The 26945-nt window shown below is 41.6% G+C and overlaps 1 protein-coding gene across 1 annotated transcript; it reads right to left on the bottom strand.

Moving 5' to 3' along the window:
• Nucleotides 1–209: 209 nt before the first annotated feature.
• LOC126100534 (pupal cuticle protein 20-like) lies at nt 210–26945 on the bottom strand. Its single transcript, XM_049911151.1, has 4 exons — nt 26886–26945; nt 16098–16339; nt 5920–6108; nt 210–1099 (listed from the first exon to the last, which is right to left on the bottom strand). The coding sequence occupies exons 1-4, from the start codon at nt 26898–26900 to the stop codon at nt 1000–1002; spliced, it is 546 nt and encodes a 181-aa protein (XP_049767108.1). The 5' UTR covers nt 26901–26945; the 3' UTR covers nt 210–999.

Here is a 26945-nt window from a genome sequence, read left to right as displayed (position 1 = left end):
AAAAAAATCGTAGTTGTGATCTCCTTTATAGCTACCTTAAATGTCGTTGAAAGTCTGTTTCGAAGTACATAACCGTTTGTATAATACTGGCTGAAGTAGCGTCCGTTAGGCTTAAATTTAACGCCTCTGAATGAAAGAACAATCTTGTGTTTTGTTAAAAATAGTACTATTCAAGTTCTTGAATGAGAAAAATGCTTTCTTATGCTCATATCAAAAAGTCATTTATTTGGAAATACATACATACTTACACACATCCATAATAAAGTTACAAAATAAAATTACAAAAAAAAATATCCACACATCATTCCTTTTCCATATCAATAGAGAACTGCAAGTATATTACATGTTAGTGAAAACCAATGGATCTGATGCTAACATACAGTATCAATAGTATATACAGATAAAACATTAGGAGGATGAACTGAGGTTAGTGATCGAATAGAGATCTTTATTGACTTTGATCTCTAGTTTTCAAGGAAGTAAAACTGCATAGCATAGTGCCCACAATGTAGGCTGGTACAATAATGAAAATCAAACAGTCCAGGAGCGTATGTTTCGAAATGCAGGAAGCACTGCACTGCCGGAAGTCCTGTTTCATAAATTATTGGTTGTTGCACAAGAGGAAAGAGGTAGAATAAGGACCACTCGCATTACAATATTAACAGTCACAGGAGACCAAACCGCATTTTTTGGAACAACTTAAGCTCTCCAGCTCAATGACCGCGACAGTAAGTGGTACGTTGCACGGTAGGAGTTAAAAGTAGGAATTCCCCTTTTTCAGTGTTGTAAGTAGCTTCGATGTATAGGAACTGACGTTACCAGTGAGTCGATCACAATACTGAAATGGCAGTGAACCACAATACTTGTCGAGCTCGGCGAAAGCAGTAGGCAGGCGGGCGGTCTCCAGACAGCTGGTTGTGAAACTGGCGTAGGATTGTTCCGAGAATTGTGCACCGAGTCGTCGACAGCGAACTGTTGTCACCCAGTCGACGTCCACCTTTACTGGGCAGGCTGGCCGCTCTGACCGGCCTGACCAGCCTGACCGCCTTGACCACCGTAGTCGACCATCGGGTGGTATCCAGACTCGTCAGCCGTATACCTGTGACCAGACACATGTAAGAAGTCACGTAGGGTACATTAAATGCCGCGAAAACTACATGACCTATCGCAAGACAAGACCGCTCTTTCATTTACAACGTAATGAAAACTATGATATATAAACACATGTGATGTAGTTCAGAATCAGCTTATAAATATTCTGTGGCCCTGGATATGTAGAGAGTCGAAAGTGGTCACGTGAACCTTCTTATTTTCACTGATATCACAAGATAGTGCCTGCCGCTGGTGGCCGAGCGGTTCTAGGCGCTTCAGTCTGGAACCGCGCGACCGCTACGGTCGCAGGTTCGAATCCTGCCTCGGGCATGGATGTGTGTGATGTCCTTGGGTTAGTTAGGTTTAAGTAGTTCTAAGTTCTAGGGGACTGATGACCTGAGATGTTAAGTCCCATTGTGCTCAGAGCCATTTGAACCATTTTTTTGAACCACAAGATAGTATTTACTACTCGTTGGCCACACTTACATGACAACAACGTATAGTGCACAACGTATCTTTCTCCCTTAGTGGAAAGGTGTAGCATTAGAGCATCTTACAAGTACTTGTTGTCTGGTATTTTCTTTCGTGGAAAAAGTCAATCAAATGCTTCCGAATACTGAATACTGCCCGGATTTGAGGTCTTTTAATTTCAAAAAAATGGCTCTGAGCACTATGGGACAACAGCTATGGTCATCAGTCCCCTAGAACTTAGAACTACTTAAACCTAACTAACCTAAGGACAGAACACAACAACCAGTCATCACGAGGCAGAGAAAATCCCTGACCCCGCCGGGAATCGAACCCGGGCTCCCGGGCGCGGGAAGCGAGAACGCTACCGCACGACCGGTCTTTTAAGTTCTGGTACGTTAGTACATAGTGAACATGAACTTAATGGCAGCGGCTACGACAACAACTGGTATTCTGACCTTATGTCTATAACATTTCAAATGTTTTTTATTCCAGTCTTTTATCGCAATATGAATTCTTTAGACGATGACCGGTTTCAGTCCGTAATGACCATCCTCAGATCTTTTTTACACCACGTCCTAAGGTGATAAGGCCATAATGGCATCGTCAAAACATATAATCAGCATGTTTTGGCGGTGCCATTATGGCCTTATCACTTTAGGACGTGGTGTAAAAAAAGATCTGAGGATGGTCATTAAGGACTGAAACCGGTCATCGTCTAAAGCATTCATATTGTGATCAAAGACTGGAATAAAAAACATTTGACAGGATTGGATCACAGTTTATATACGGGACCGTGTCGCAGTTGGTATAACATTTCAAGAATTTAAAAGAAAATGATATACAGGTGTTGATTGGTAAAAAAAATTATAATTTGTTTTAACCTATGGTAAACAAAGTAGAATTAAATATTTTGTTGTGATACGAGGGAATGGAAACTGCAGTGACATTCCGACGGAGCTTTGCAAATCTGTGTTGGACAGTGTCCGTAGTATGTCCATCGATCTCGTCACGTCACCCGTTTCAGTTCTGATCGCACTCTGAGCACGTAAAGATGTATAGAAAGTAGTGTCTCCCGCCTGTGAGAGATTTCGCCTGATTTCATGCAGTCCACACAAAGCAACAGTCGTGCAGTTCCTTCTTCATGACAGTTATCGGCGGCGCACTGAAGGGCAATGAGGACGCTCCTGTAGCGTTTCGATGGGAAGCATTTGGTCACCCACGATATACGTCGGACTTTGCTCCCTCTGATTTTTATCTCTGCTCCCATCAACCGCTGGCTATGCAGACAACATTGTGGCACAGAGAACGGACTGCAGGTCAATGTAGAAAATTGGCAGAAAGTACAGGCGACTGCCTTGTATGATGAGGGTATTAGAAAGTTGGTACAATGCTACTATGGATGTAGTAACTGGTAGGTGCGGCTAACTGTTGCAAATACAACGTTTTTTATTTTCACTGTGGTTTCCATTTCGCGACCGATCGGACCTTTTTTTTCGAACAGCCCTCGTATTTTAGCACCTAATTTTATGAGTAACGGCATTTATCCAAACATAATGGGAATGCGAAGAGTACGGCCTAAGCGTTTGCAGCTGAGAATTCTACTGACATTCTCAACCATATCTCTCGAATAATGTTTTTGTTTTCCAGTGAAGGTGCGACTGTGTTTGCACTGAGGTCAGAGTTTTAATGGCAATTGATCAATGCACTTAACATCGTAAACAGCTGGTGAGAAATACAGCTTTTCCTTCTTTCCTTCCTTGTGTGTCCACATTTTTGAAAAAGAACAGTTTGTGTTATTTCCGTATTGAAATGATGCCCGTCTATATCCATCAGATACGGGAGAAGTATGCTTATATTCGAGTTCCGCCTATTGATTGTGTAGTTTTGTTTATCTGAGTTGTTATGGGTAATGGAATGAAAGGGACAAGACCTGGTGCTATAGCCATTTGCTGCCAAACAGTGTTCGTTCAACAAGGAAAAACCACATACAATAAATGATACAGCATAGATGAAGAAGGGATCGATTGGTAGGACATGTTCTGAGGCATCAAGGGATCACCAATTTAGCATTGGAGGGCAGCGTGGAGGGTAAAAATCGTAGAGGGAGACCAAGAGATGAATACACCAAGCAGATTCAGAAGGATGTAGGTTGCAGCAGGTACTGGGTGATGAAGAAGCTTGCACAGGATAGAGTAGCATGGAGAGCTGCATCAAACCAGTCTCAGGACTGAAGACCACAAAAACAACAGAAGTCAAACATACGCAATTGAAGGAGAGCTAGAGAAATGCTGTCTGGTAATGGTATAGAGGCGAAGGGTACCTTAGTAAAGAGCAATGTCATCTTAAAGATACATTACAATAATCAATTTAGGTAAATGAACAACCCATGACATATATAAGTACTACGGGTATTCGGAAAATAAATTCCGACTGACCGCGGAATGGAAACCACGTTGAAAATCAGAAATATTTCATCTGCAACATTTAGCTACAGCTTCCAGCCTCTGCTCTACACAGTCACCACTCCGACTTTTGTCGTAGCGCTGTACCAACTTTCCAAGACTCTCGTCATAAAAGGCAGCCGCCTATGCTTCCACTCCAATTCTCTACTCTCGTCTATAGCTCCTTGTCTGTGCGAAAATGCTGTCTTCATAGCCAGTAGTTAATGTGAGCAGAGGTGAAACACAGAGGAAGCCAGTTACGGGTTGTAGTGCGGGTGATCAAACACTTCCCATCGAAAACGGTGCAGGAGCATTTTCATAGCCCCTGCAGATTGCGACCGAGAACTTTCACGAAGTAGGAACCGTATGACAGTTCTGTAATGGGGGCTGCATAACATCAGGCGAAACCTCGCACCAGGACCTCATACTTCGCGGGAGACAATATTTTCTATGCATCTTTATGTGCTCACCAAGCGCTCAGAACTGAAAAGAGAGAAGTTGCGTAACCGACAGGCATACTAGAGACACTGTCGAACAGACATGTGCAAAGCTTTATTAGATTTTCACAGTGGTTTCCATTTCTTGACGGATCGGAACTTACTTTTCGAACATCCCTCGTACATTATTCAGTAAACTGATACACGTATTAGTTCCACATGTGTTTTACACAACCTTCAGCATTTTGCAGATTTCAATACAATCTTTTCTATTTTTGTATCCACCGTTCCACACCTTTAGAAGGGTAAACTACAGAAAAATACAGTCACAAAATACTTCTGACACTATATATGACGTAACTAATTTTTCTTTTTCAGAAATTCTCTTCTCGCTATTGTCACGCTGCATTTTATATCCGCTCTGCTTCAACCACCGACACATACTTTTTTGGACAAACACCACTTTTGCTGATACATATATCTAATAACCTCTCTAGAAGACACTGTTTATTCCGTTCGACTTGTTTTGCAAGTTCTTTGCATCTGTAAAGGAGTTTCAACGCTGCGGACGAATTTCAAAGGTATTATCTCTTTTCCCTGAACATTAATTCCCGAATCAAATTTCTCCTTCGTTCCCTTCGCAGACTGCTCCATATACAGACACAATAACGTAGGGGGTAGGCTAAAACCCTGTGCTACTCCGTTGGAAACTGTAACTTTCCCTCGACTATACAACATTTCGCTCTCTGTATTCTATCCGTGCTACTTTCTGAATTTTGAAGAGTGTGGCGTAGCCAACTTTGGCAACAGCTTTGCCTAAATATACGGTTACTACCAAAATAATTTTGCCTAAATTATTTGTCAGTATGTACCGGGTGGTTTTAATAAAAGTGCTGCTAATCACAGAGGTAGCCTGTATGCTGTAATTACCGTAGGACACGGAAACATGATGGATATGCAAATGCGCTGATGGGGAACCGATTCACACTGGAAAAAAAGTAGTTCAAGTTTTCACCACCAGGTGCAAATCGGTCGGTGTAAATTATCTCGTCAACGTCTCTGCTGCTCAGACTGAACCGGTTGATAATAAAATCAACATTACGTTTATCTCATCTGTTTGACTTTTTCCGCCCACGTCCCGGTCCTAATCCGTTACAAATGGAAACATTTCTATTAGTATTTCTAGCATTCACAGCGCCGGATTTACACCTGGTGACCAAAATTGCAACTATTTTTTTATTTCTAGCATGAATCAGTTTCACATTAACGCTTTAAAGTACTTACCAAATTCTGCTGAGACACGATAATTGCTGTCTTCTCTGGACCTCTGTGACTAGCTGCACATTAATTATAACCACCCGGTATATAGACAAAATTACATTAGTTGGAGACTTTGAATGCATGACTGCCATCTTTTCTTTCCCTGCAGCCCTCACTGTCGCGTGACGCGAGAGTGGCGGCGTGCGGCAGCGACCCACCTGACGCTGATGGTCTTGCCGTCGGGCGCGACGTAGGAGAAGGAGCCGGTGACGACCTGCACCTCGTCCCCGGAGCCCTCCTCGTCGGCGCCGCCCTCCGCCCCCAGGCGCGCCTGCGGGCCAGAGCTCGAGTTGCCGGGCTTCAGGTAGCCCGACTGCTCCGCCTTGATGCCGTTGCTCAGCTCGTAACTGGCAGCACAGAATGGAGAAAACATTTGATTCCTGCATCTCTGACTCGAACACAACACAAGTAAGGATAAATACTCCTGTGGACCAACTGGTGAGCTGGTACCAAGACACAGTAATCACAATATGTAAGACAACACTTACGACATACTTTTTACCACAATAACGAAGTGCAAGGAAGTGATTATTATATAGGAATATGATATTTTGTACCCAGGGAGTGCTAGGAGGCACCGTCCACATATTCAGGGATACGACAGTAGCGACCCCTCAAACGCTAGTAAACATCGGCTCTAAGCTGCATACCCTAGGACAGGGCTACTCTTTACGCAGCATTTTGACGACAAGAAGACGGCAGCCCAGAAGATGGCCAGGTCGTTGATTCCGTTCCTGAAGAGTAAGGATCTCAACCCTAAGACTAAACTCCAATTGTATAAGGCAACGGTGGAACCCACAATTTTGTATGGCTCCACCTCGTGGGGAACTACGTGCGTCTCCAACTACAACAAACTCCAAGCGCTGCAAAACATTTGCTATCGATGGATCACAGGAGCTCTATGGTGGACAAGAAACGTCGACGTCCGCACCGCACTCCACGAGACCACTATACAAGAGAAGGTCCATGACAAGGCTCTACGAGTTTTTGACAAGATCGATGCCCTTAGGGACGAAGTTCGACAATTACAATCGGTAGGAACGGTAAACCCTGCAAGATGGCACAAGTATCGCGTACCGAAGTCAATAACGTTTCACCCCCCATAGGCAATCTGTCATAACACGAGGAAGCAGTCACACATAACAGCCTTGACACATTTCACCCTCCCCAGGAGATAGACATCACCAAAGACAGCAGGCTAAAGGACCCATTGCGTGCCCAAGCCTAACTGAATGCGTAATAAATAGTTTTCCTTTTATCCTTACATCCCATCCTAGAAGAATAAGTCATCAAGGATGATCTCTTCAGTCCACACTACACACACAAAAAACAAAAACAAAAAACAAAAAAAAAACTACGATAGGGCCGGCCAAACTCTGCACAGTGTGCAGACGTGCGGAAGTGCTGCACACGTGCGCACGTGTGCGACAGCGAGCGACAGCGACATCTGTTATTACACATGTGTCCTAAATGAACGGCGGCGGCTCCACTTACCTGTCGTACAAGCAAGAGCGCAACATATCCAGTCTCGTTTACCCCTGGTGACCGTAACCTTAACAGAGAAGTACTGAGAAGTGGCAAGTACTGTGAAAAAGCAAAGGACGGGAACTCTATGTTCTCAGTCGTTTAAAAATGACTGGGAACTGCAATTCTTTTTTGTAGCCGTTGGTGACAATTGTTTGCTGTGCCGCTGAATAATAGGCGTCCAGCGTAAGTTTTCAATTGAAAGACATTACGATACATATCTTAAAGACGAGTGTAGTGTACTCAACAGTGAAGAACGGCAAGCAAAATTAAATGTCCTTAAGAATATGGATGAGACACATCAACTCGATTTCACTGTACGTCAAAGTAACTGATACTTCCTGAACTCTCAGTTTCTTGTGTTACATTTATGTCTGTTTTAGTGTAAGCTGTACAATGTACTGTTTTCAATTTTCCAGGATGACAACAACACTAAATGTTCACTGCGAGCAAGTTTTAAAATCGCATTAAGAATTGCACAATCTGGGAAACCATTTTCCGAAGGGGAGTTTGTGAAAGGGTGTCTGATTGGTGCTGCAGAACTTGTGTCTCCCACGAACGTTAGCAGGTTTCAAGAAATCAGTCTATCCAAACAAACAGCGACAAGACGCATCAGTGCTATGGCCTACGATCTGCACAGGCAGCTAATAAATAAGGCTAAAGACTTTGTTGCTTTCTCTGTTGCGCTCGAAGAAGCAACAGATCTTAGAGATACAGCCCAGGTTGTGATATACATACGAGGTGTCGATAACGCACTTTGTGTAACAGAGGAGCGACATCGGTACGTAGAAACATGCACTACATGAACGCTGACGGCTGCGGCGTGCACGCTGTGACCGGGAAGTTGCACATGTGCAAGAGCACCACACGCGTGCAGAATTTCTGGCCGGCCCTGCCCTTCGAATTATGAGCACTTTCCATAATGATTTTTTAAATATTTTCGAATCACGTATGAAGATCCCTATCATTTTTAACTCTAAATGAGACGGTTATAAATTGTGGGAGTAATAATAGATGAAAATCTAAACTGTTCTGAGCAGTTAACTGCAATGTGCAAGAAGGCACCAGAATCTCTCCATGTAGCACAAAAATTTAAAAAAGCTCCTCCCTCTGAAAAAAAAACAGTAATAACACTTCTACTTACAATACTGATTTAAGCGATGTTATGCCGAGTGGCCTTTCTCAGGAAAGCTCACGACGCCTGGTACTGGTTATGAATGTTGGTTTTCGTTGTATCTGTGGTGTTCGATTCTTTCATCATATTTCACCATCATAAGCACAGCTCTCCTGCCTGCGTCCAGACAAGGGCAGAGATTTGCATACCCTCTGTCTTCTCTACTGTCGTATCAACGTACACCGTATCTCTCCGGAACCTTTAGTCCCTTGTCTGAACAACATGGCAGAAACACCCTTTCCGTATCAGAGCAAAATCCCTCCTGCCCACTCCATCGTTCAGTCATTTTCACGAAACCCTTCTCAGTAACTCGACCGTGGAATAATCTCCCGCCTTATGTTAGAGAACCGAGTAACATCTCCATCTTAAAAAGACAGTTAATGATATATCTGCTAAGGCAGCAAGCGCTTGTACATCCGTTTTTCCACAACAAGATCTTCCTCATTTGCCAGAATTTTTGGCTGGTGCAGTCTCCTTCAATTTTCTTTTCCCAGATCTTGCTGTATCAGAAAACTTCTATTTTGTACACCTAAACATTCAGGTTCGCCGATGACATTGTAATTCCGTCAGAGACAGCAACGGACCTGGAAAAGCAGTTGAACGGAATTGACATTGTCTTGAAAGGAGAATATAAGATGAACATCAACAAAAGCACAACGAGGTTAATGGAATGTAGTTGAATTAAGTCAGGTGATGCTGAGGGATTTCGAGTAGGAAATGAGACATTGAAAGTAGTAAAGAAGTTTTGCTATTTGGGGAGCAAAATAACTAATGATGGTCGAAGTAGAAAGGATATAAAATGTAGACTGTCAATGGCAAGGAAAGCGTTTCTGAAGAAGAGGAATTTGTTAACATCGGGTATAGATTTAAGTATCAGGAAGTCTTTTATGAAAGTATTTGTATGGAGTGTAGCCATGTATGGAAGTGAAACATGGACGATAAATAGTTTGGACAAGAAGAGAATAGAAGCTTTCGAAATGTGGTGCTACAGAGGAATGCTGAAGATTAGATGGGTAGATCACATAACTAATGAGGAGGTATTGAAAAGAATTGGGGAGAAGACGAGTTTGTGGCACAATTTGACTAGAAGAAGGGACCGGTTGGTAGGACATGTTCTGAGGCATCATGGAATCACAAATTTGGCATTGGAGGGCAGCGTGGAAGGTAAAAATCGTATAGGGAGACCAAGAGATGAATACACTAGGCAGATTCAGAAGGATGTAGGTTGCAGTAAGTACTGGGAGATGAAGAAGCTTGCACAGGATAGAGTAGCATGGGGAGCTGCATCAAACCAGTCTCAGGACAACAACTATTATTAGTGTCGTTGTTATTGATATCCTTCGTCTTTCTCTTCTAAAAATTATTTTTACTGTTATCAATATTAGCGGCAGCAGCAGCACGAGTTGAAATACTGCCCCTATTTACTTCATTAGTTCATAGTCAGTACTATTTACTCACATTTCCACTTAAGACACTCAATTAATTTCATTCTATTTGTCGTATCAAAACTGTTTCCTCTCCTAGGTCACTATGATTAAAAAAAGGTACATCACTATGATGTAAAAAGGTACTCTATCTGTGAAACCCTTGTCCGATGTAAGACAGGGACCGATCGCCATTATCACATCAGATTAAATAAAAAAAGAAAGAAAGAAAATAAATAAATGAGACCGGGCCAGTGTACAAGCCCGGCATTCACTTCTTCTACTGCTGCTCTTTTGTTTCCATATTTTTGGGGATGTGGTATCGTCCTGAACAAGAATAAACTGTCTCTTCAATGAATTCCTTCAGAGCTATGAGTAGTTGTTAAGTAGAAGAGACGTCCATCATAGTAGAAAAGATAGCCAAGTGCTCATAGCTCTTAAGGTATGCATTTTATGTTTTTTGCTTCGAATTATCGTTCCTGTCATATCCCTGAATGTTGACCAATCCTCTTGGTAAATCCTGTATAAGGGCATACATCCCTTTTTGAAACCAGAAGCATATGTCACGAGGAACGAGATGCCTTCGTAAAACGAACGTAATATCGTTTGAACCTAGGATTTACAGTGAGACTAATTTGAGCCATTTTTGGATATCAGTTTCTACTGCTATAATACATTTTCCTATGTTTTGTTCTTTGTTTCTCTTGGACTTTATCCATTGCCTTCACATGATCGGCATGTTAATTAATTGATTAGACAGCATTAGCGGCAGAGGTTGTCCGGATTCCGTTCCTTCTCCCTTTTCACAGCGAATATTTGTCCTAAGCTATTAAGGCAACAAAATTTGAGTAAAATGTAAATTAAATAGTAACTTAGCAAGCGACTATATTTGCACATACAGTAAGTATATGATGTCATCCACGCTACAAGCCATAATAGGCCGGCATCGGTAACACATGATTATGCAATCATCATAATGCATTGATGGCTTCAAACACTGTAGTTTTATTCTTTCTCAATATAGTGTTTTCTTTCGGCACATTCTTCATCCTGCTGAAGCTGGAAAATACTTTTCATCATGCAGGAAATTAATATTCATCGTATTGTGTTTAAAAGCTGCTTTGTGGCGCTTTAATTTGTAACACTAACTGTAACAACTTGAAGCTGTAGTTGTAGCAGTGCCAAGATACAAATCGTTCATTACGTAATGAACTTGTCATCTTGTCTTATTTGAGACATGAAATGAAATGATGGTATGGTATAGATGGCCGGGGAGGTCCTATCCGGGGACGGTCGGCCGCCAAGTTGCAAGTCTTATTTCAGGTGACAACACAACGAGCGCCTTGCGTGTCGATAATGAGGATAATACAACACCCAGTCCACGAGCAGAGAGAAATCAGCAATCCGGCCGAGAATCGAACCCGTGCCCGGTTCACAGTAAGCAATCAAGTTATCACTCAGCTAAGCAGGTGCCCTTTGTTTGTATAAGTTCGTAACGACTGTGATTGGCATTTGTTTCCATGTAACATGGTATACCACAATACGATGCAATAAAAATTTGTTAATTTTTATTAAGGAGGGACGATGTGAGTGAGTGTAACAAAACTACAGATTTTAGCATACGTACACAACAGAAATAAGGAACCTCTTACAAATCTTTAAAATTAGCTGAACTGAATTTGTTTGGACAAGCAAACTCGGGTACTGATGTTAGCGTTGCAAGTCCTTCGGGCTCTTCAGCAACCCTCAAACAACAAGAAACCACACGTTTCAGTCATATCTGCAGAAAGTCACGAAACTAAAGGAAAGACACTTTACTATTGCAATGCATTCAGGTTGCCTATATTTTGCTGTCGGTCCCGATGTATTAGTCGAGGGCCCTTGCCTGCACAAGCTACAGCTGCCACCTGATGGTGGTACACGTAACCTCTTGCCACAACGAGCTTGCGCGCATCCTCAGATAGTTCCAGCTTCCTCCGCAGCAACCGTCGTGGAGCTGTTGCACCTTCTCTGTACGATGAGCAAGTATAGCACAGAAATCAGTTTGAAGAAGGAATGAAAGAATAGGCTGAATACAGTAACTACTTTGCCAATAAATATTTTTAGAGTAATGAAGTATCGGTAATAATTTTTAACTGTATTTTATTTCATTTCATTTTACTCATGAGCATTTCTGTGGCACCAGGAAATCATTTTCTTAATTTCGATGTTGATGATTCATTGTCAACAACGTAAACAACGATTTAATAATTTCCTCTCTTTATTCCGATTCATATCTACTCGGTACAACTTATGTTCGTTTGGTAATCATATATATGTTGTAAAGCATTTCCAGGAACCTAATACACTACACATTAAGTAATAAATTTGTCTATCATCTAATTTGTTAGTCTGCAGTTAGGTAAAATAAAATCCTATTGCAATGCTCAAGGCTTACTGATACACTTTTCCGGGTTTTAAAGGAGCTAACACTTTTTTGTCCACCTTCAATTACCTTTCTTCAGTCCATTTTATTCTTGTTTTCTTTGCAGTTTCATTCTCTGTCTTCATTTCCCTTCTGCCGGATTTTTCTTTTCCATACAACTTTCGGTGTAAAACTTGCGAGGAATTTATCAGTGCTCACTCTAGATCTTGTTTGAGTTATTAAACCCAGCGTATACTTTTCAGTGGTCGTGTGTATATGGCATTTTATTTTGTACCACAATTCGGTTTGTATGAACGACGTCTCAACACAGACATCTATTTACTGACTAATTTAATTCGTGCTGAATCAAAAAGCTTTCGGACCATAGATTACAGACTGAGGCACTGTTGAGCGTGAAGTAATTTATGCCGATGTCTGAGTTCTAATTAGGCATAGAAAGAGCAAACTATATCCCGTGGTCTGTTTAAACGTAACACCCAAGATTTCTTCTGTAAGTAATTTAGAACACCATAGATAAACTACACAGAAGACACTTCCACGGCGCGTTTGGTCCGCAGCTCGTGGTCGTGCGGTAGCGTACTCGCTTCCCACGCCCGGGTTCCCGGGTTCGATTCCCGGCGGGGTCAGGAATTTTCTCTGCCTCGTGATGACTGGGTGTTGTGTGCTGTCCTTAGGTTAGTTAGGTTTAAGTAGTTCTAAGTTCTAGGGGACTGATGACCATAGATGTTAAGTCCCATAGTGCTCAGAGCCATTCCACACTTCCACGGCGCTTTACTATTTTATTACAAGTTTTTTAAAGTTGCAGTTCACTGTTAGACTATTCTTATAATCTGTTTTTCCTCTCTTACTCGTCGGACAGTTTTAAACTGGCCCCCAAGATTTTCTCAGATGTGTCAATTTATCTGTCCCAGACTACTACGAGTACATATACCAAACATTTTGAGTTATGTTTTAAATGTACTCCATTTGCTATCTCCTCCTGCAGCCTTTGCCCTTCACGGCTCCCTGTAGTTCCATGGAAGTTATTTGCGGATTTCTTAATAACATGTTTCGTCCTCTTGTGTTTCCTTCTAGACATTGCATCCGACATGTTTCCTTCCTTCTAGAATATGTGGAGAATCTCATACTTATTATCACTTACCACTTAGAACGACCGTTGTGTCACAGCAGGCACATTGCTACAATTCTTCCCAGTTTGCACCCTGGTGTAGTTTTTATCTATTCTACATTGGGACATGGAATGAACGTTTGGGCAAACATAGGCATAACTTGTAGTGACTTGCTTGTGCCACCATTGTCTCGTTTGTCTAGTCTCATTATTTCTCGTGAGTGTTGTCAGATGTATGGTCATAATTCGCATTATATATTCTCCAAGTGATGTTTTACATTTGGAAACGACGACTTAGTTCGTTGAAACCGGTAATGCAACCCCCCTTTTTAAAGAAAACATTTTATGTACTGTACCTGTGGCTTCACTATTGTAGTGTCAATTAAACATTGTGGTTATTATACACTCAGTCATTAGATTACTTTCGTACAACAGTCCTATAGAAGTCAATCGTTGACACTAACTTACTCAATTTGTTGACACTCTGACACTGTGTTCTTAATACCTCGTTTCTAATGCCACCGTTACAGAATACTTTGTCACAATGTATTTAGTGTTAAGGAGTTCTGGAATTTGACAATATTTAACTGCATACATTCGGCAGTACTCGGTACGCACGAGTCCATAGATACCATCCGAGATTTGGTAATCACTCCATTGCGATCTTTGTTGATATCGTGTTCCTTTTTTCAAATATTATCTCTTCATTTCTCATTGTAGTAACTAATTAATAAATTTTAAAGTTTGTCCCACTGATTTTACATAAAACTGTATTTTCCCATGCTTAATTTACGAATGCTTTTCTTGCATGTTTTGAAGTGTTCGTTTTGAGATTTTGTATAAATTGTTTTAGAGAAATGTGGTCGCCCATACAAGACTTTGAAACTCTTAGTTTGAGAATGTGAGTGTTAAACATAATTATACTCAGACATCTTATCGTCAGGTACGTGTGTCACATGTCTTACTGTTAGGTACATGCGGCTACATATGTACACGTTTTATATCCCAAAAAAAATATATAAATCTTGAAACCACCGTTATTTTACACTGTGCCATTTGTTATTAAAATTTAGAATTTAGGAGGTAGATTTTGCAAATAAGTGAACCAGAGCATCATCTTGAATTATTACCTAAGAGGTAAATTCGAGTATAACATAAGCAACGATGTAGTTAGAACTCTGGACTTATACAGTATCTGACACCTACTTGTGCCCACCCTTCGCCTTCATGAGCGCTTGAACTCTGCTTGGATACTGTCAGTAAGGCGTTCGAAATGTCCATGGAGGGGCGGTAACCCATTCTTCCTCAAAAGTGGAAACCAGAAAGGATAATGACGCTGAGATCTGCAGCGAAATCGACTTTCTGTCTCATGCAGAATGTGTTCCGTTGGGTTCAGATCGGGACTGTGGGCGAGCCAGTTAATTTAAAGAATGATACTGTTCACAAACCATTCCATCACAGATGCTGCTTGATGACAGATGGCATCGTCATGCAGCTGCAATCATCGTGTCCGAAAATGTTCAAATGTGTGTGAATACCTAAGGGACCTAACTGCTGTGGTGATCGGCCCCTAGACTTACACACTAGTTAAACTAATTTAAGCTAAGTACAACACAGACATCTATGCCCAAGGGAGGACTCGAACCTCCGACGGTAGGGGCCGCGCAGTCCGTGACATGTCGCCTCAAACCGCGCGGCCTCTCCGAGCGGCATCGTGTCCGAACTGCACGCAATGCGCAACGCTTTGAAATACGTTATTAGTCTTTGGCGTTTAGCATTTTCATGAACTCATAAGAGAACCTTATCCTAAGAACCAAAAATACCCTCGTTCCCCACTGGCACTACACGTGATGTCAGGTAACGTCCTCCAGGCTTCCGGCATATCCAAATGCTTCCAACATAATGCCACAAGATATAGCGTAATTCATCACACCAAATCTATTACTTCTGCCATCTACTGTCCCGTGGAGTCGCACTTTACAACCCCTGAAGATAGTTTAGCACACTCTACGGAAATGTGTGGCTTACGACCAGCTGCTCGACCACTGTACCCGTTCCTTTTAACTACTTACGCACACACACTGTTGTATCTGGACTGTTACTGAGTGATTCGTTCTGCTGATACCATGCGATTTTGTACAGCCATCTACCGCAGCACTCAACAGTGCCTGCCCGTCAGTACGTGAGGCTTTGCCTGGTCTTTGGTTTAGCACTCGTTGTGCCACCGCATTTCCACTTCACCATTCACTTCAGTAACAGTCTGGCAGCATTAGAATCGTTATGCAAGTGACATCCCACCATTAATTCATGTTCGAATTCACTTAGCTCTTGTGAACGATGATTTCTGTTGTTACTGCTTCTCTAGAGACAACACAACATAACACCCCCCCTTCACCTTATTTTATACTAGTATGTCCGCATCACGTGACATCCAGTGGTAAATTTCTCATCACGCAGAGGTGTCCAGATAGTGTTAATCAGCGTAGAAGCACGGTCAGGACCCAGTGCTTTAGGTTTAATGTGGTTCCCGAAATCTCTTAAACAATCAGAGCGATCTTCATCTGCAATCTGCATTTTCTCTCGCAACCACGATGACGACGGGCCATAGAACGCTGAACCATTTCCCTTCTTTTCATCGCTGCGCCTGGCCAGGAAGTATCACGTATACAGCTGCCACTCACCTGTAGTTGAAGCTGCCGTCGGAGTTAATCACGGAGTTGCTGGAAGTGATGGAGGCCTCCTCGCCGGCTCCCTGGGCAGGCGCCGCCGCTCCAGCGGGTCCCGCTGGAGGGGCAGGGGGCGGTGGAGGTGGAGGCGGCGCCGGGCCTCCTGGAGGTACGGGACCCGCTCCAGCCGGGGGCGGGGGTGGGGGCGGTTCCTGGGGCAGCGCCGAGCACACCGCCACCAGAACCATAGCTGCAACCTGTCAGGCACAGTGATGAATCCGTCGTGAGTCGTAAAACTAAGTGTTACAGGTGGCACTTTTCACATCCACATGTTCTCAGCCAGTACGGCACAGTGAATGAAGTAAGGACGCCCTCATTCTCTAGCACAGTAAGCAATCTAGTGGAATTTGATAATTGAAAATATTAGAAGTTTACATTTTCACTTCCACAAATGGTTGAATGGTATGTGAACGGAAGTACATTGGTTATTCAAAGACCACTACCAGTCGCAATTCTCTGTTAATTTTGTTTATTTTCTGTTGCCTTCCCTCATTAGTCCCGCACGTGATTGACACAGAAACAGAATGAATTAACGTCATCCATAGTGACATAGGAAAAGCTGTATTTAAAAAAAATGTTTTTATGAAACAATAGATGAGAAACCAGGAATGGCCCGGTATTTTGCAAATTTTCTAATAGAAACGTAAACAAAAAATAAACTGTGTTTATAGTGATGTATCGAAAAAATTTCATTTCCCTCTAACGGTAAAAACTTTATAAATTGTGAAACATGCATACAAAAAAATACAGATGTGGGTAAATTCCAAGAATGTTTGCCTATCGAAGCCGCGGGCTCCAAACGATAGATACCGAACCTGCGATTCTACATCGATCACGCAACTGTGATGGCGGGTGCTATGATAAATTATTTGTGAGATGCTAGGGAAACCCAAACGATTTCTGACGGTAGTGAGTGGGATGTCTGGTATTGCAGACGTTTCTTAAGCCGATTGCGACAAGTGGAAGAATCTAATTCCATGGTTATGCAATGTAGAAAATTGTTTGAATTTTTGTTGGAAATGTGACATTCCACTCATATTTTGGCATGACATTGGCAGAGTCTACACAGGTTACGGCAAATAGGGAATGCTTTCCGTAGCATACACATCTAACGGAGTTTCCCATGACGACAACGTCAACGATGAGTGAGATAAGTAGTTTCCTTTGTAGTTACAACTCTTCTTTTGTCGTTGCTGTAATAATCACTATAAACACTCTCATAGCGCTCGCCACCACAGTCGCGTAATCGATTTAGAATCGCATATTCGATATCTACCCATTGGAGCCTGCAGCTTCGATAGGCAAACATTCTTGGAAATTACCCAGATTTGTAAGCATAGTATGTAAGTTAATAAACATGGTCCTGGTCAGCTTTCGTACGCTGGGCGCAAGCTGCTTCCCGTATCTACAACGCGACTTTGTAAACGTCTCTATGGCAACGCCTGTTCATAGCTCCGTAGACGGCTATTGTTTCCGCCTACAGCCGACTGAGCATCGCATCTGAAAGCTGTAAAAGGCGCTTCCACGTGCAGGCATTTCCCAAATTTCACTCGACTGCAGGAGTGTCTTGGTTGCAATGAATAAACATATTAAAAATTCATGCATGATGCGATATTTTTTCACGAATCTCAGCGTTTGTGATGCCATATTTCTTGAACAGAGTTTCGCATGATAATGTATTTGTGTAGGTACATTAAGCAGCATATATGGATGCTGTTAGCGAAGTACGTTGAGGATAGAGTTAGTTGCAAGGAAATAGTAAGTTAAATCGTCAAGCATGATGCAGTAGCCTTTCATGCATCTCATTGCTTGTGACATAACATGTAGTGAACCATGACAGGTTACCAACACGATGATTGCCTGACAGCAAGGTATGTGTGTAGTACGTTTGAATGTTTGATTGAAATCGATGTAGAAGATGTGTGATATTGACACACACACACACACACACACACACACACACACTTCTTTCGAGTTACATCTTTATCATCCGCCATAAAATGACAACACAAAAATGTTTTTAAGACAAGACATGGTTAGGTAAGGAGACATACAGTCTTTAAAGTTTTCTTGGTCGAAATGTAAAGAAGCAGTCTGGTAACTCGTGCAGTTGCTCATCAACCATATTTATTTAGATCATAGTTCCCAATGCAGCTGGCGTCCTCGCATTGCGAGATGTAACCAGTAACGGTGCACTGGAATTGAACTGCTTATTTATATTGCGATCAAGGTAAATTAATTCATAATGAACTGAAGCATCTGACATGGCTACACATCGATTGTGAACTTGTAGTGTTTTGGCCTAGTCTGGTCACCTTCTGGTGTCGTATTTACTTCTACTCATTGCTGTCGCTATCTGGATTTTAGATGTCCACAATTTACAGACTTATGAAGAACACTTACGACATAAGATCTTAGGTTCTCGTTACCGGAGTCCACTTCTACAAAAACCTTCTGGGTGTACAGCGGTGTCAAGCGTGATAAAACCACCATCTGCCATTACTAGCACATCGATAGGAATACTGAACTGAACTTCGTTTTGACTACTGTCTTCCTTCTACTGCCAAGTGACGTTAATCAAATTAAACAATGCGTCGTAAGCGTCCTTCATACGTTTTTGAACGGTGGTAGCGTAAACACAGTCAGCCACAGCAGTGGATTAAAGTGAGGACGCCACAATAACACATATATTCCTGACGATAAGGATAGGCCAGCATACACGAAGACAGGAAACAATCACTCTCAGACTGATGTATATCCATGTTAAATGTTTTTGTATTCCAATTTTGGCCACGTAGTAAGGTTATATCACGAACTATATCGCAATATCAAATAATTCAGATAAATGTTTTTTTCTAGCGTTTTTGAGCAATCTATTTATATTTGGTAGCACTGTCGTGAAAGAGTCAGGGTACTTTAAACTGAAGCAATGTAGGAAATTAAGAGGAAACATAAGACCGAAAGAACATAATTACATAATCTGTAATAGTATAGATATCAACATGTCTTAATGTATATAGATAAAGACCTAAACTCTCTTCATAATTTTCCTTATTCCCCCACGCTTTTGCAATTAGGGAGTTAGCAGTATGGGTATCCGGCATGAATGTTACAAATTTAGTAGTTTACCATATAGTACTTATTTCACACATCATATCAGCACATACGGAGTTACCTCTAGCCGTAATTTCTGTTGCTCCGTTGCGCTCTCGTGATTACGAAATTAGGAGTTAACTAAATGACATACTGTAGGCGAATTCCATGTAGGCAAATTTTACAAGGTAGGTCGTGTTATCTAGCTTATAGATATCTTTGAGTGCAGTGGATCTGCTTGCCTACCTTTCAAAATGTCCCCTTGAATGTATCCTGCAGACAATAGTGCGATTACGTGGTCGGTTGGTAAATGGTTCGTCACTGCAGGTCGTATTCGATGCATTGTACACGATATGACAGTTCTGATTTCTGTGTTTGCTCCAGAGCTGCTTTGTTACACGCGAGCAGTTTCAAACACTCGGCTATTATTAACAGCTTAATGAGCATTTCCCTCATGGAGGTAGAAATGAAGAGCTAGGAATGTAGCCTGAAAGACTATGTAGCATAGAAATTTCTAGAATGTAGATACATAGCGTGGTAAAGCTCTTATTCATTACCACAACAATGGTTTCTGTTTACCATTTGTTGTATCATTTGTTGCAAGAAGTGTTGTGATTCGGGAACTAGTTGGTTCTATGTCTGCCTGTGCTGTCATAGTTACGAAGATGAGGTGTCAGCCGGCAACACACAAATATGACCTGTTACTGAGAAGCGAACACTGTAGAGATTTCTCGCTGTTGTTATTAGGCTTGTGTGAGGTACGTTTGAAAAACTGTCGCCTTGCGACATGGATAAAAACTACTTTAGTTCGAAGCAATGATGTGCATCAAAGTACGTAAGCGTTAAACGCCAAAACACTTAGAGTAGTCTGCGTCATAAATGACGATTTACCGTAGTAGTTGTAAGCAACTGGGATAAAATTAAAATCAATGCCAAAAACTAGAACAGGAACGGAAAAGCGAGAGAGTCACCGAAGTAACGAATTAAGAGAGCCAATAGTGATCTCGAGACCACGTCATCTCTAGTTTTGACTTTCACTGTAAAAAAATTTGCCTTCCTAAATTAGAATCCATTGGATACCGATGGCGCACAGCCACTGTTTAATATTCATATGTAAAGGACAGAAATCAGTCGCAGAATTCGTAACTTATTGCAGATGTAGATTTAGACTGTAACACAGTATTAATCGGTGAATTACCATAGTTATTCCAGTATGACTCTAGAGGTAATGGACCGACGATGACTGCTTTTTCGTCGAAATCTAGATCTGCAATAAATTGGGAGGTCTGCGATTGACTGCTATCTTTCTTTACATCTGTAATTTGTCTGAGCAGCGAGGAGAAAATCCGTGAGATGTAACGCATTTGAAACTCTGAATTAGCTGCTATCCAGATTGTTTCAAAGACTAGTGTTGACACCCAGACATTCATATTTGATAGGAGCACGCCAACCAGCACCTGCAAATGTAACTGTATACCTTCTCTACTGGTTAAACCACGAAGTACATGTACACCAGGGACGATGGTGGCAGCGAAACGCTCGGTAGACAAAAACAAAGATCAATAATGGTTCTCTTAAAATGGCTTTACCAACAACCACAAAATCCATAGTTGATAATGAAAACAAGAGGCCAAACAGATCTGAGGCAAAACCGTCAGATCGTATAACAATATTCCGGTCTAATTGGTAAGCGGACCACATACTGACCATGTAGTGGACGGCCATTCCTGCCTATGGGATCCGCAGGTTGCATCAAGTAACACAAACGTCCTCCATTCTTCCCCCCAACACCTCCTCCCAACAATAACGAACTCCAACCTCGGAATATCAAAGAGGGGAAGGAAATACAAAAATTTCATATCTTAGCCTACAGTGGTGCGTCTGTGGGTATGGGTCACATGTAGAGAAACTACGACCTCTATCTGTGTACACACGATTTAAACTAACTGACGTCCTTCAATTGGTAGCTTCAGCCTTTGCAAAAAGAACAGTCTTTGTCGAGGTGTAGAGGAAGAACAACAGGTGGAATATTTATCATCATAATCATTGCATAACACTCTTCGTCTGCCCCCCTCAACTCAATTTACATTCAGTCGATGCATCAGTGCATGTGCTTCGTAGGCTAACAGTTCGTTCCATCTACTTCTCCCAAAATGAGGTTCTATATCAAGAGGATCCCCCGTGCTAATTATGCAACTCGGCTAATTCATCCCCTTATCGCACACAATGTACTATTTGTTTGAGTAATGTATACGTCTCACACTGAAGAGCAGTGTTCAAGTATTAGTCGAACAAGGGCCTTGTAAGCAACTTCTTTTGATGGTGGGCTAGCCCTCCTGAGGATTCTTCCAATGAACCTCCGTGTGGCATCTGCCTTGTCTGAGAATAGTTTTCTATGACTGTTCTACTTTAAATCACTCCGTAAACATACTCTTAGATATTTAGTGGATGTGATTGCTTCCAGTATTCTTTAGCAATTATGTAACCTTACAGTAACGTGTCTTCTTGTAATCATACAACAATGAGCATTTTTTTTAGCTGCTAAAGCGTCAGTCTCTCAGGAGTCTTCTCTTTCCTCTGTTAATTTGGTATCTCCATTATGTATGTACCCATTATATTTTAAGCTGTAAGGTTACACATAGAATAGTCGAATACAGCAAGCGAATCCGGTAATAACTATGTCTCCCATAAGAAAAGGAAAGGGGACATAATTCGACAGCGGCCAGGTCGCAATCGAGGTGACTGAAACTGTGTACTAGCTAGAGAGAAGAAACAGCACATCAGAAAGATTGGCACTAAAGCATCAGACCATACAAAACTGGTCCCGTCTGACGGATCAGACGCCGAAATACTTAACAGTGGTATGGGCGGCGATGTCTGCGTGAGGGAATCAATCAGTATGGGGGGACGGTGATATAAATTCCGATCTAGATGAAAGTTCATTGGGACACCACAGTCCGTGAGCGTAGTAAACAAGGGCGAAAAGCAGTTTATTATATGAAGTTGCATCGTCATTTCGGTGTGATCCTTAAAGGAAATAATAGTGGCCAGACTTCTGCCTACCCAACATTAAGTGACAGTTAGTTTACAGAATAACATAGTTCAGAATTCAAAGGCTTAGAAAAGTTGAGAATAATCCTATTCGTCCGTCAGCTGTTGCTAAGTTCATACATTTTGACAACATAGTCTATGGAGAGCAGCGACCTGATTCTATATTTGGAAAACGAAAATCAAGATGCCAATAATATTTCTCTATTAACAGGTTTAGTTGTATCTACAAGCCACCTTCAGAACGTTTTTGGCCCCCTATGGCTGTTGATGGAGGCTCCTCGGATTTTTCGTGATATGTGGTATCACGAAATACTCGAGCAGCCTCCAGCACCAGCCATAGGGGGCAGAAAACGTTCTGAAGGTGGCTTGCAGATACAACTAAACCTGTTAATAAATATTATTGCGATCTCGACTGTTCATTTTTAAATATTTTGCTAAGTTGACTGACGCACAAGAGCTACATCGTCACACTCTCAAGCGTTATTCGCTTTGAGCTGGTGATGCACAGTGCTGCAGTGAACCTTCGATTTTTAGCACCAGTAATCGCAGTTAGAACGGGAGCGTTAAGAGCTACATCCGTGGCGTAAGTGACCTTCGCTTCGTAAGTCCTAACTGGAAGGAACTTGACTTCCTTCTGCGTCATTAGCTGACTTCTAGTGAGATGTAACGATGACAGGCCAGTGAATTATTACACATTAGGTGTCATCATTATTCATTATCATTTGGCATTCTACAGATGGAGGTAACAAAGTATTTGACCATTCTGTCATAGCATCAGATATCTGTTTTCCATATAACTGTTACATTCTGTCTTAATTCTCTTAAAGTAATGTATAAAGTTGACGATAAACGTTCAGCAGCTTGAAATTCAGTATTCTGAAAATTTTCACTCAGTATTTATCCTCAAGATCTTCATCGGCCTTTTGGGCGCTATTCTAAACATATCTGCATCCTTCAGTAATGTATAAAGTTGACGATAAACGTTCAGCAGCTTGAAATTCAGTATTCTGAAAATTTTCACTCAGTATTTATCCTCAAGATCTTCATCGGCCTTTTGGGCGCTATTCTAAACATATCTGCATCCTTCGTACCAACAAAATGCGTTTCAAGTTTTCAAGCAGCCACATCAAAACTCCTACCATTCTACAGAACGTTGGCGTATGTCCACCAAACTCAGAAATGTCCCAAATGCAATGTTACACTCTACGTATTATTAATTTTCTTGGCGTCGGCAACAATTTCTTCTTGTATTGTGCTGCCTTCCAACAGTTTTTTTTTTTTTTTTGCACTTATAACAGAAAGTCCTTAAAAGCAAACGTATGCTCTAGTAGTTAGTTACTACACAAATACAGTTGTAACACCTCAGTTATCCAGCGGTCGTCTCAGTGTCAATTTTCCTAACTCTGTCACGACCAGACAATTTGCGTCTCATTTCTTTCGATACCACGAGGATAGCCAGTGCTCGGAATGATTGGAATTTTCGTTATCAGGATGTGGCTCAAGGGCAGACAGCGTACCTATACCAACTGTCAGAGCGTTTACTTATATTCTGACTTACTGAATTAAAATCAAAAGCTCTGCGTCGCATTTCTTTGAGGGAGGTGGTGAGGCATTGTTCATGGGCATTTCTGTTAATAATGATGTTATGTCCGTTTATTAGCTCCGACTGCAACATCCTTTTGTTGTGGAACAATCAAGTAATATATCGATACAGTATATCAGTTGAATATTGAAAGCCAATTAAATTTAATTGAAACTACATGTCGAATGACCTTCTGTGTTCAGGTTTTCTGTAAAGTGGAAGTAATGAAAACTCATGGGCCATCTAGCCGGCACTCCAATTTAACGTATATCAGAACGGAATGACATTTCACGAGCTGAGAAGCAGTTTCGAAGAAGCGCAAACTAATTTTAAAACATGCTGAACAAGTAAGTTGTCGTAAGGAAGTGAGCAATCAACAGAGAACTCTCGTAGCCAGTATTTGACGAATTTCTTAGGACATGGGGAAAGACATCGACTTCTGCTCCTCATCTTACACCTAATAAAAACAGAAATGCTTACAGCTATATTCCAGGAAACTTAGTTGCTTTAACCTCAACGGTCAACGGAGTCAGTTGTGTATCATAAGAGTACTTTTTCCTCCAATCTCCCTTACCCATGCTAGCCTCTGTCATTTTCTTCCAAATAAAGCGATACTAACTTTTTAATCCTTCCTATCACGACGAAATTTTTCCATAGCTCGCATAAAATTCTCTCCCCTTCAGTTCGTTACTGTCACAATTTAAATATGTTCTTTCCTGTCAAATATAGCTCAGGTTTCATGTATACTTTTATTATGATTATTGTTGTTCAAATGGCTCTGAGCACTATGGGACTTTAAAATCTGAGGTCGTCAGTCCCCTACAACTTAGAACTACTTAAACCTAATTAACCTAAGGGCAACACACACATCCATGCTTGAGGCAGGATTCGAACCTGCGACCGTAGCAGTCGCGCGGTTCCGGATTGAAGCGCCTAGAACCGTTCGGCCACAGGGGCCGGCGATTATTGTTGTATTAACCGTTCCATTTCTAAAGATTAATACCAATACAATATTTTTCTGATTGTTAATACTTTTACCGTTTGTGATATCTAATAATTTCCATTATATTTCAGTTTTATGGTAGGGATATTTGTATAGGATATCTTCTTAGATTTAGTTGAAGGGAGGAGAGAGAGAGAGAAAGAGAGAGCTTTTGGCTTGATGTTGACGGGGAAAATAAACAAATAAATAAATGAACTTAAATAAATTTCAAAGAATTGATAAAACCTTTAAAAGACTGAGAATTATCTTGTACGCCATTCAGCTTGATTTCCGTGTTTAGTTCTTGAATGTTTAGTTGATTAATGAGTGGTTTATCTGAGAATGATTAAAAATTATCTTTAAATTTTAGGTACAATGAAATTTAAGATAATATGTAAACATTCTCGTGAAGGAAATTTTACTGGAACTCCTGTAGTTTACTACCAGTCCATTGTTGATCACTCCGAGGTCACTGAAGAACTTAAACGTTTGAGATGTGAATACGAAGAAAGTGCTTGTATATGGTTCTTCAGTGGTGTAAGAAAGACGTACCACAGAGAAGTTAATCCACTACAGACTTAATGAAGGTACCAGCGTAGGAAATAGGTTCCCAGTACGTAACTTGAAGACTTCTCACGTAATAAAACTCAGTATGTTGTACTCGACAGCCAGTGTAGACTAGAGACAAGAGTAACGTCAGAGGTGACTCAAAGAAATATAGTAGGGCCCCTGTTATTCTCAACTTATGTAAATGATCTGAAGGACTAGCTGGGTAGCAATCTGCGGCAGTTTCCTGATGATATGTGGTGTGTGGGAATGAGTCGTCATTTACTGATTCTAGGAAAAAACAAGATGACTTAGACAGATATTCTGATTACGTTAAATCTATTCGAAATTGCGAAAATGGACAACCATCAGCGGTAGGACTGAATGACGACAGTGAATATTTGTGCCTGGCCGGGGCTCGACCCCGGATTTCCGACTTACCGCGAGTGGTCGCCTTACCATTTGGCTATCCATGTGCGGCTCAGGGCCAGATCCAGATTTCCATATGTCGTCAACCATGCGTCTGCTGCCAGCACTTCTACATCCATTATTGTTCCCGACCAGGTGAGACATTTTATTCGAAACTCGCTTGCCCTGTTTCGGTATTGCAGTGCCTGTGTTATTCTGAATTACGATGCCAAGTTCCTTTGGACATACATGCATGGACGAGTATCCAAAGGAACTTAGCATTATAATTCTAACAAAGGTGCTGCAATATCGTATAAACTTGTAGTTGGCGTGATGAATGGCAGTTGCACTAAATATTTGAAAATGAAAGTTAAGGCAGATGAGCAGGAAAATCCCATGACATTATACTACAGCGTTAGTAATGTGCTGCTTCACACAATCACGACGATTAAGCAAGTAGACGTAATGTTACAAAGCGATATGAAATGGAAGACCACGTAAGAACGGTCGTAGGTGTCAGAAATGATCGACCTTTTTGGAGAATCTTAAGGGGGTGTCGTTTATCTGCAAAGGAAACCGCTTATAGGACATTAGTGCGACCCATTCTTGAGTACTGTCCGATTGTTTGGGATTCCACCAGGTCGGATTAAAGGAAGATATTGAAGGAATTCAGTGGCGTTCCGCTAGATCTTTACCGTTACGTTATGATCAAATAGCGAGTATTACGTAGGTGTTTCGTGAACTCAAATGGGAATCCGTGGAGAGAAGACGACGCTCTTCTCACGGAACACTATAAATAGAATTTTAAGAACGCTGTTTACAGCTGCCTGGAGAACGATTCTACTGTCCACAACGTACATCTCACGTAAGGACAGCGAAGACAAGAAGGAACGGAAGCTGTCTGTCGCTCCGTTTGCGAGAGACAAGGAAATTGCTAGCAGTGGTAAAAGATACCCTGCTCCAGGCACCTTACGACGGCTTGTAGAGGTCGTAGATATAGATGAAGATGTAGGAAAGGAATACTTTTGGAGTCTGTGTGCTGGCAGAGAAGAACAGTTCTGTTTCTGCGTTTGGTACTTACCAAGAATCGGACCATTTCCGCGGCGGTAGTTATTGACGTTCACAAGTCAGAGAATTCCAC

The sequence above is a fragment of the Schistocerca cancellata genome, chromosome 9 (genome assembly GCF_023864275.1).
Source record: "Schistocerca cancellata isolate TAMUIC-IGC-003103 chromosome 9, iqSchCanc2.1, whole genome shotgun sequence".
Taxonomy (NCBI): Eukaryota; Metazoa; Arthropoda; class Insecta; order Orthoptera; family Acrididae; genus Schistocerca; species Schistocerca cancellata.
The sequence above is the reverse complement of the archived record's forward strand: the minus strand, read 5'-3'. Positions and strand labels throughout refer to the sequence as shown.

Excerpts from the sequence above, each read along its gene's own strand:
- LOC126100534 (XM_049911151.1), bottom strand. Across the intron at positions 6,109-16,097 it reads GACGGCAGCTTCAACTACAG|TTACGAGCTGAGCAACGGCA; the intron begins GTGAGTGGCAGC and ends CTGTGCTGCCAG. Across the intron at positions 1,100-5,919 it reads GGCAAGACCATCAGCGTCAG|GTATACGGCTGACGAGTCTG; the intron begins GTGGGTCGCTGC and ends GTCTGGTCACAG.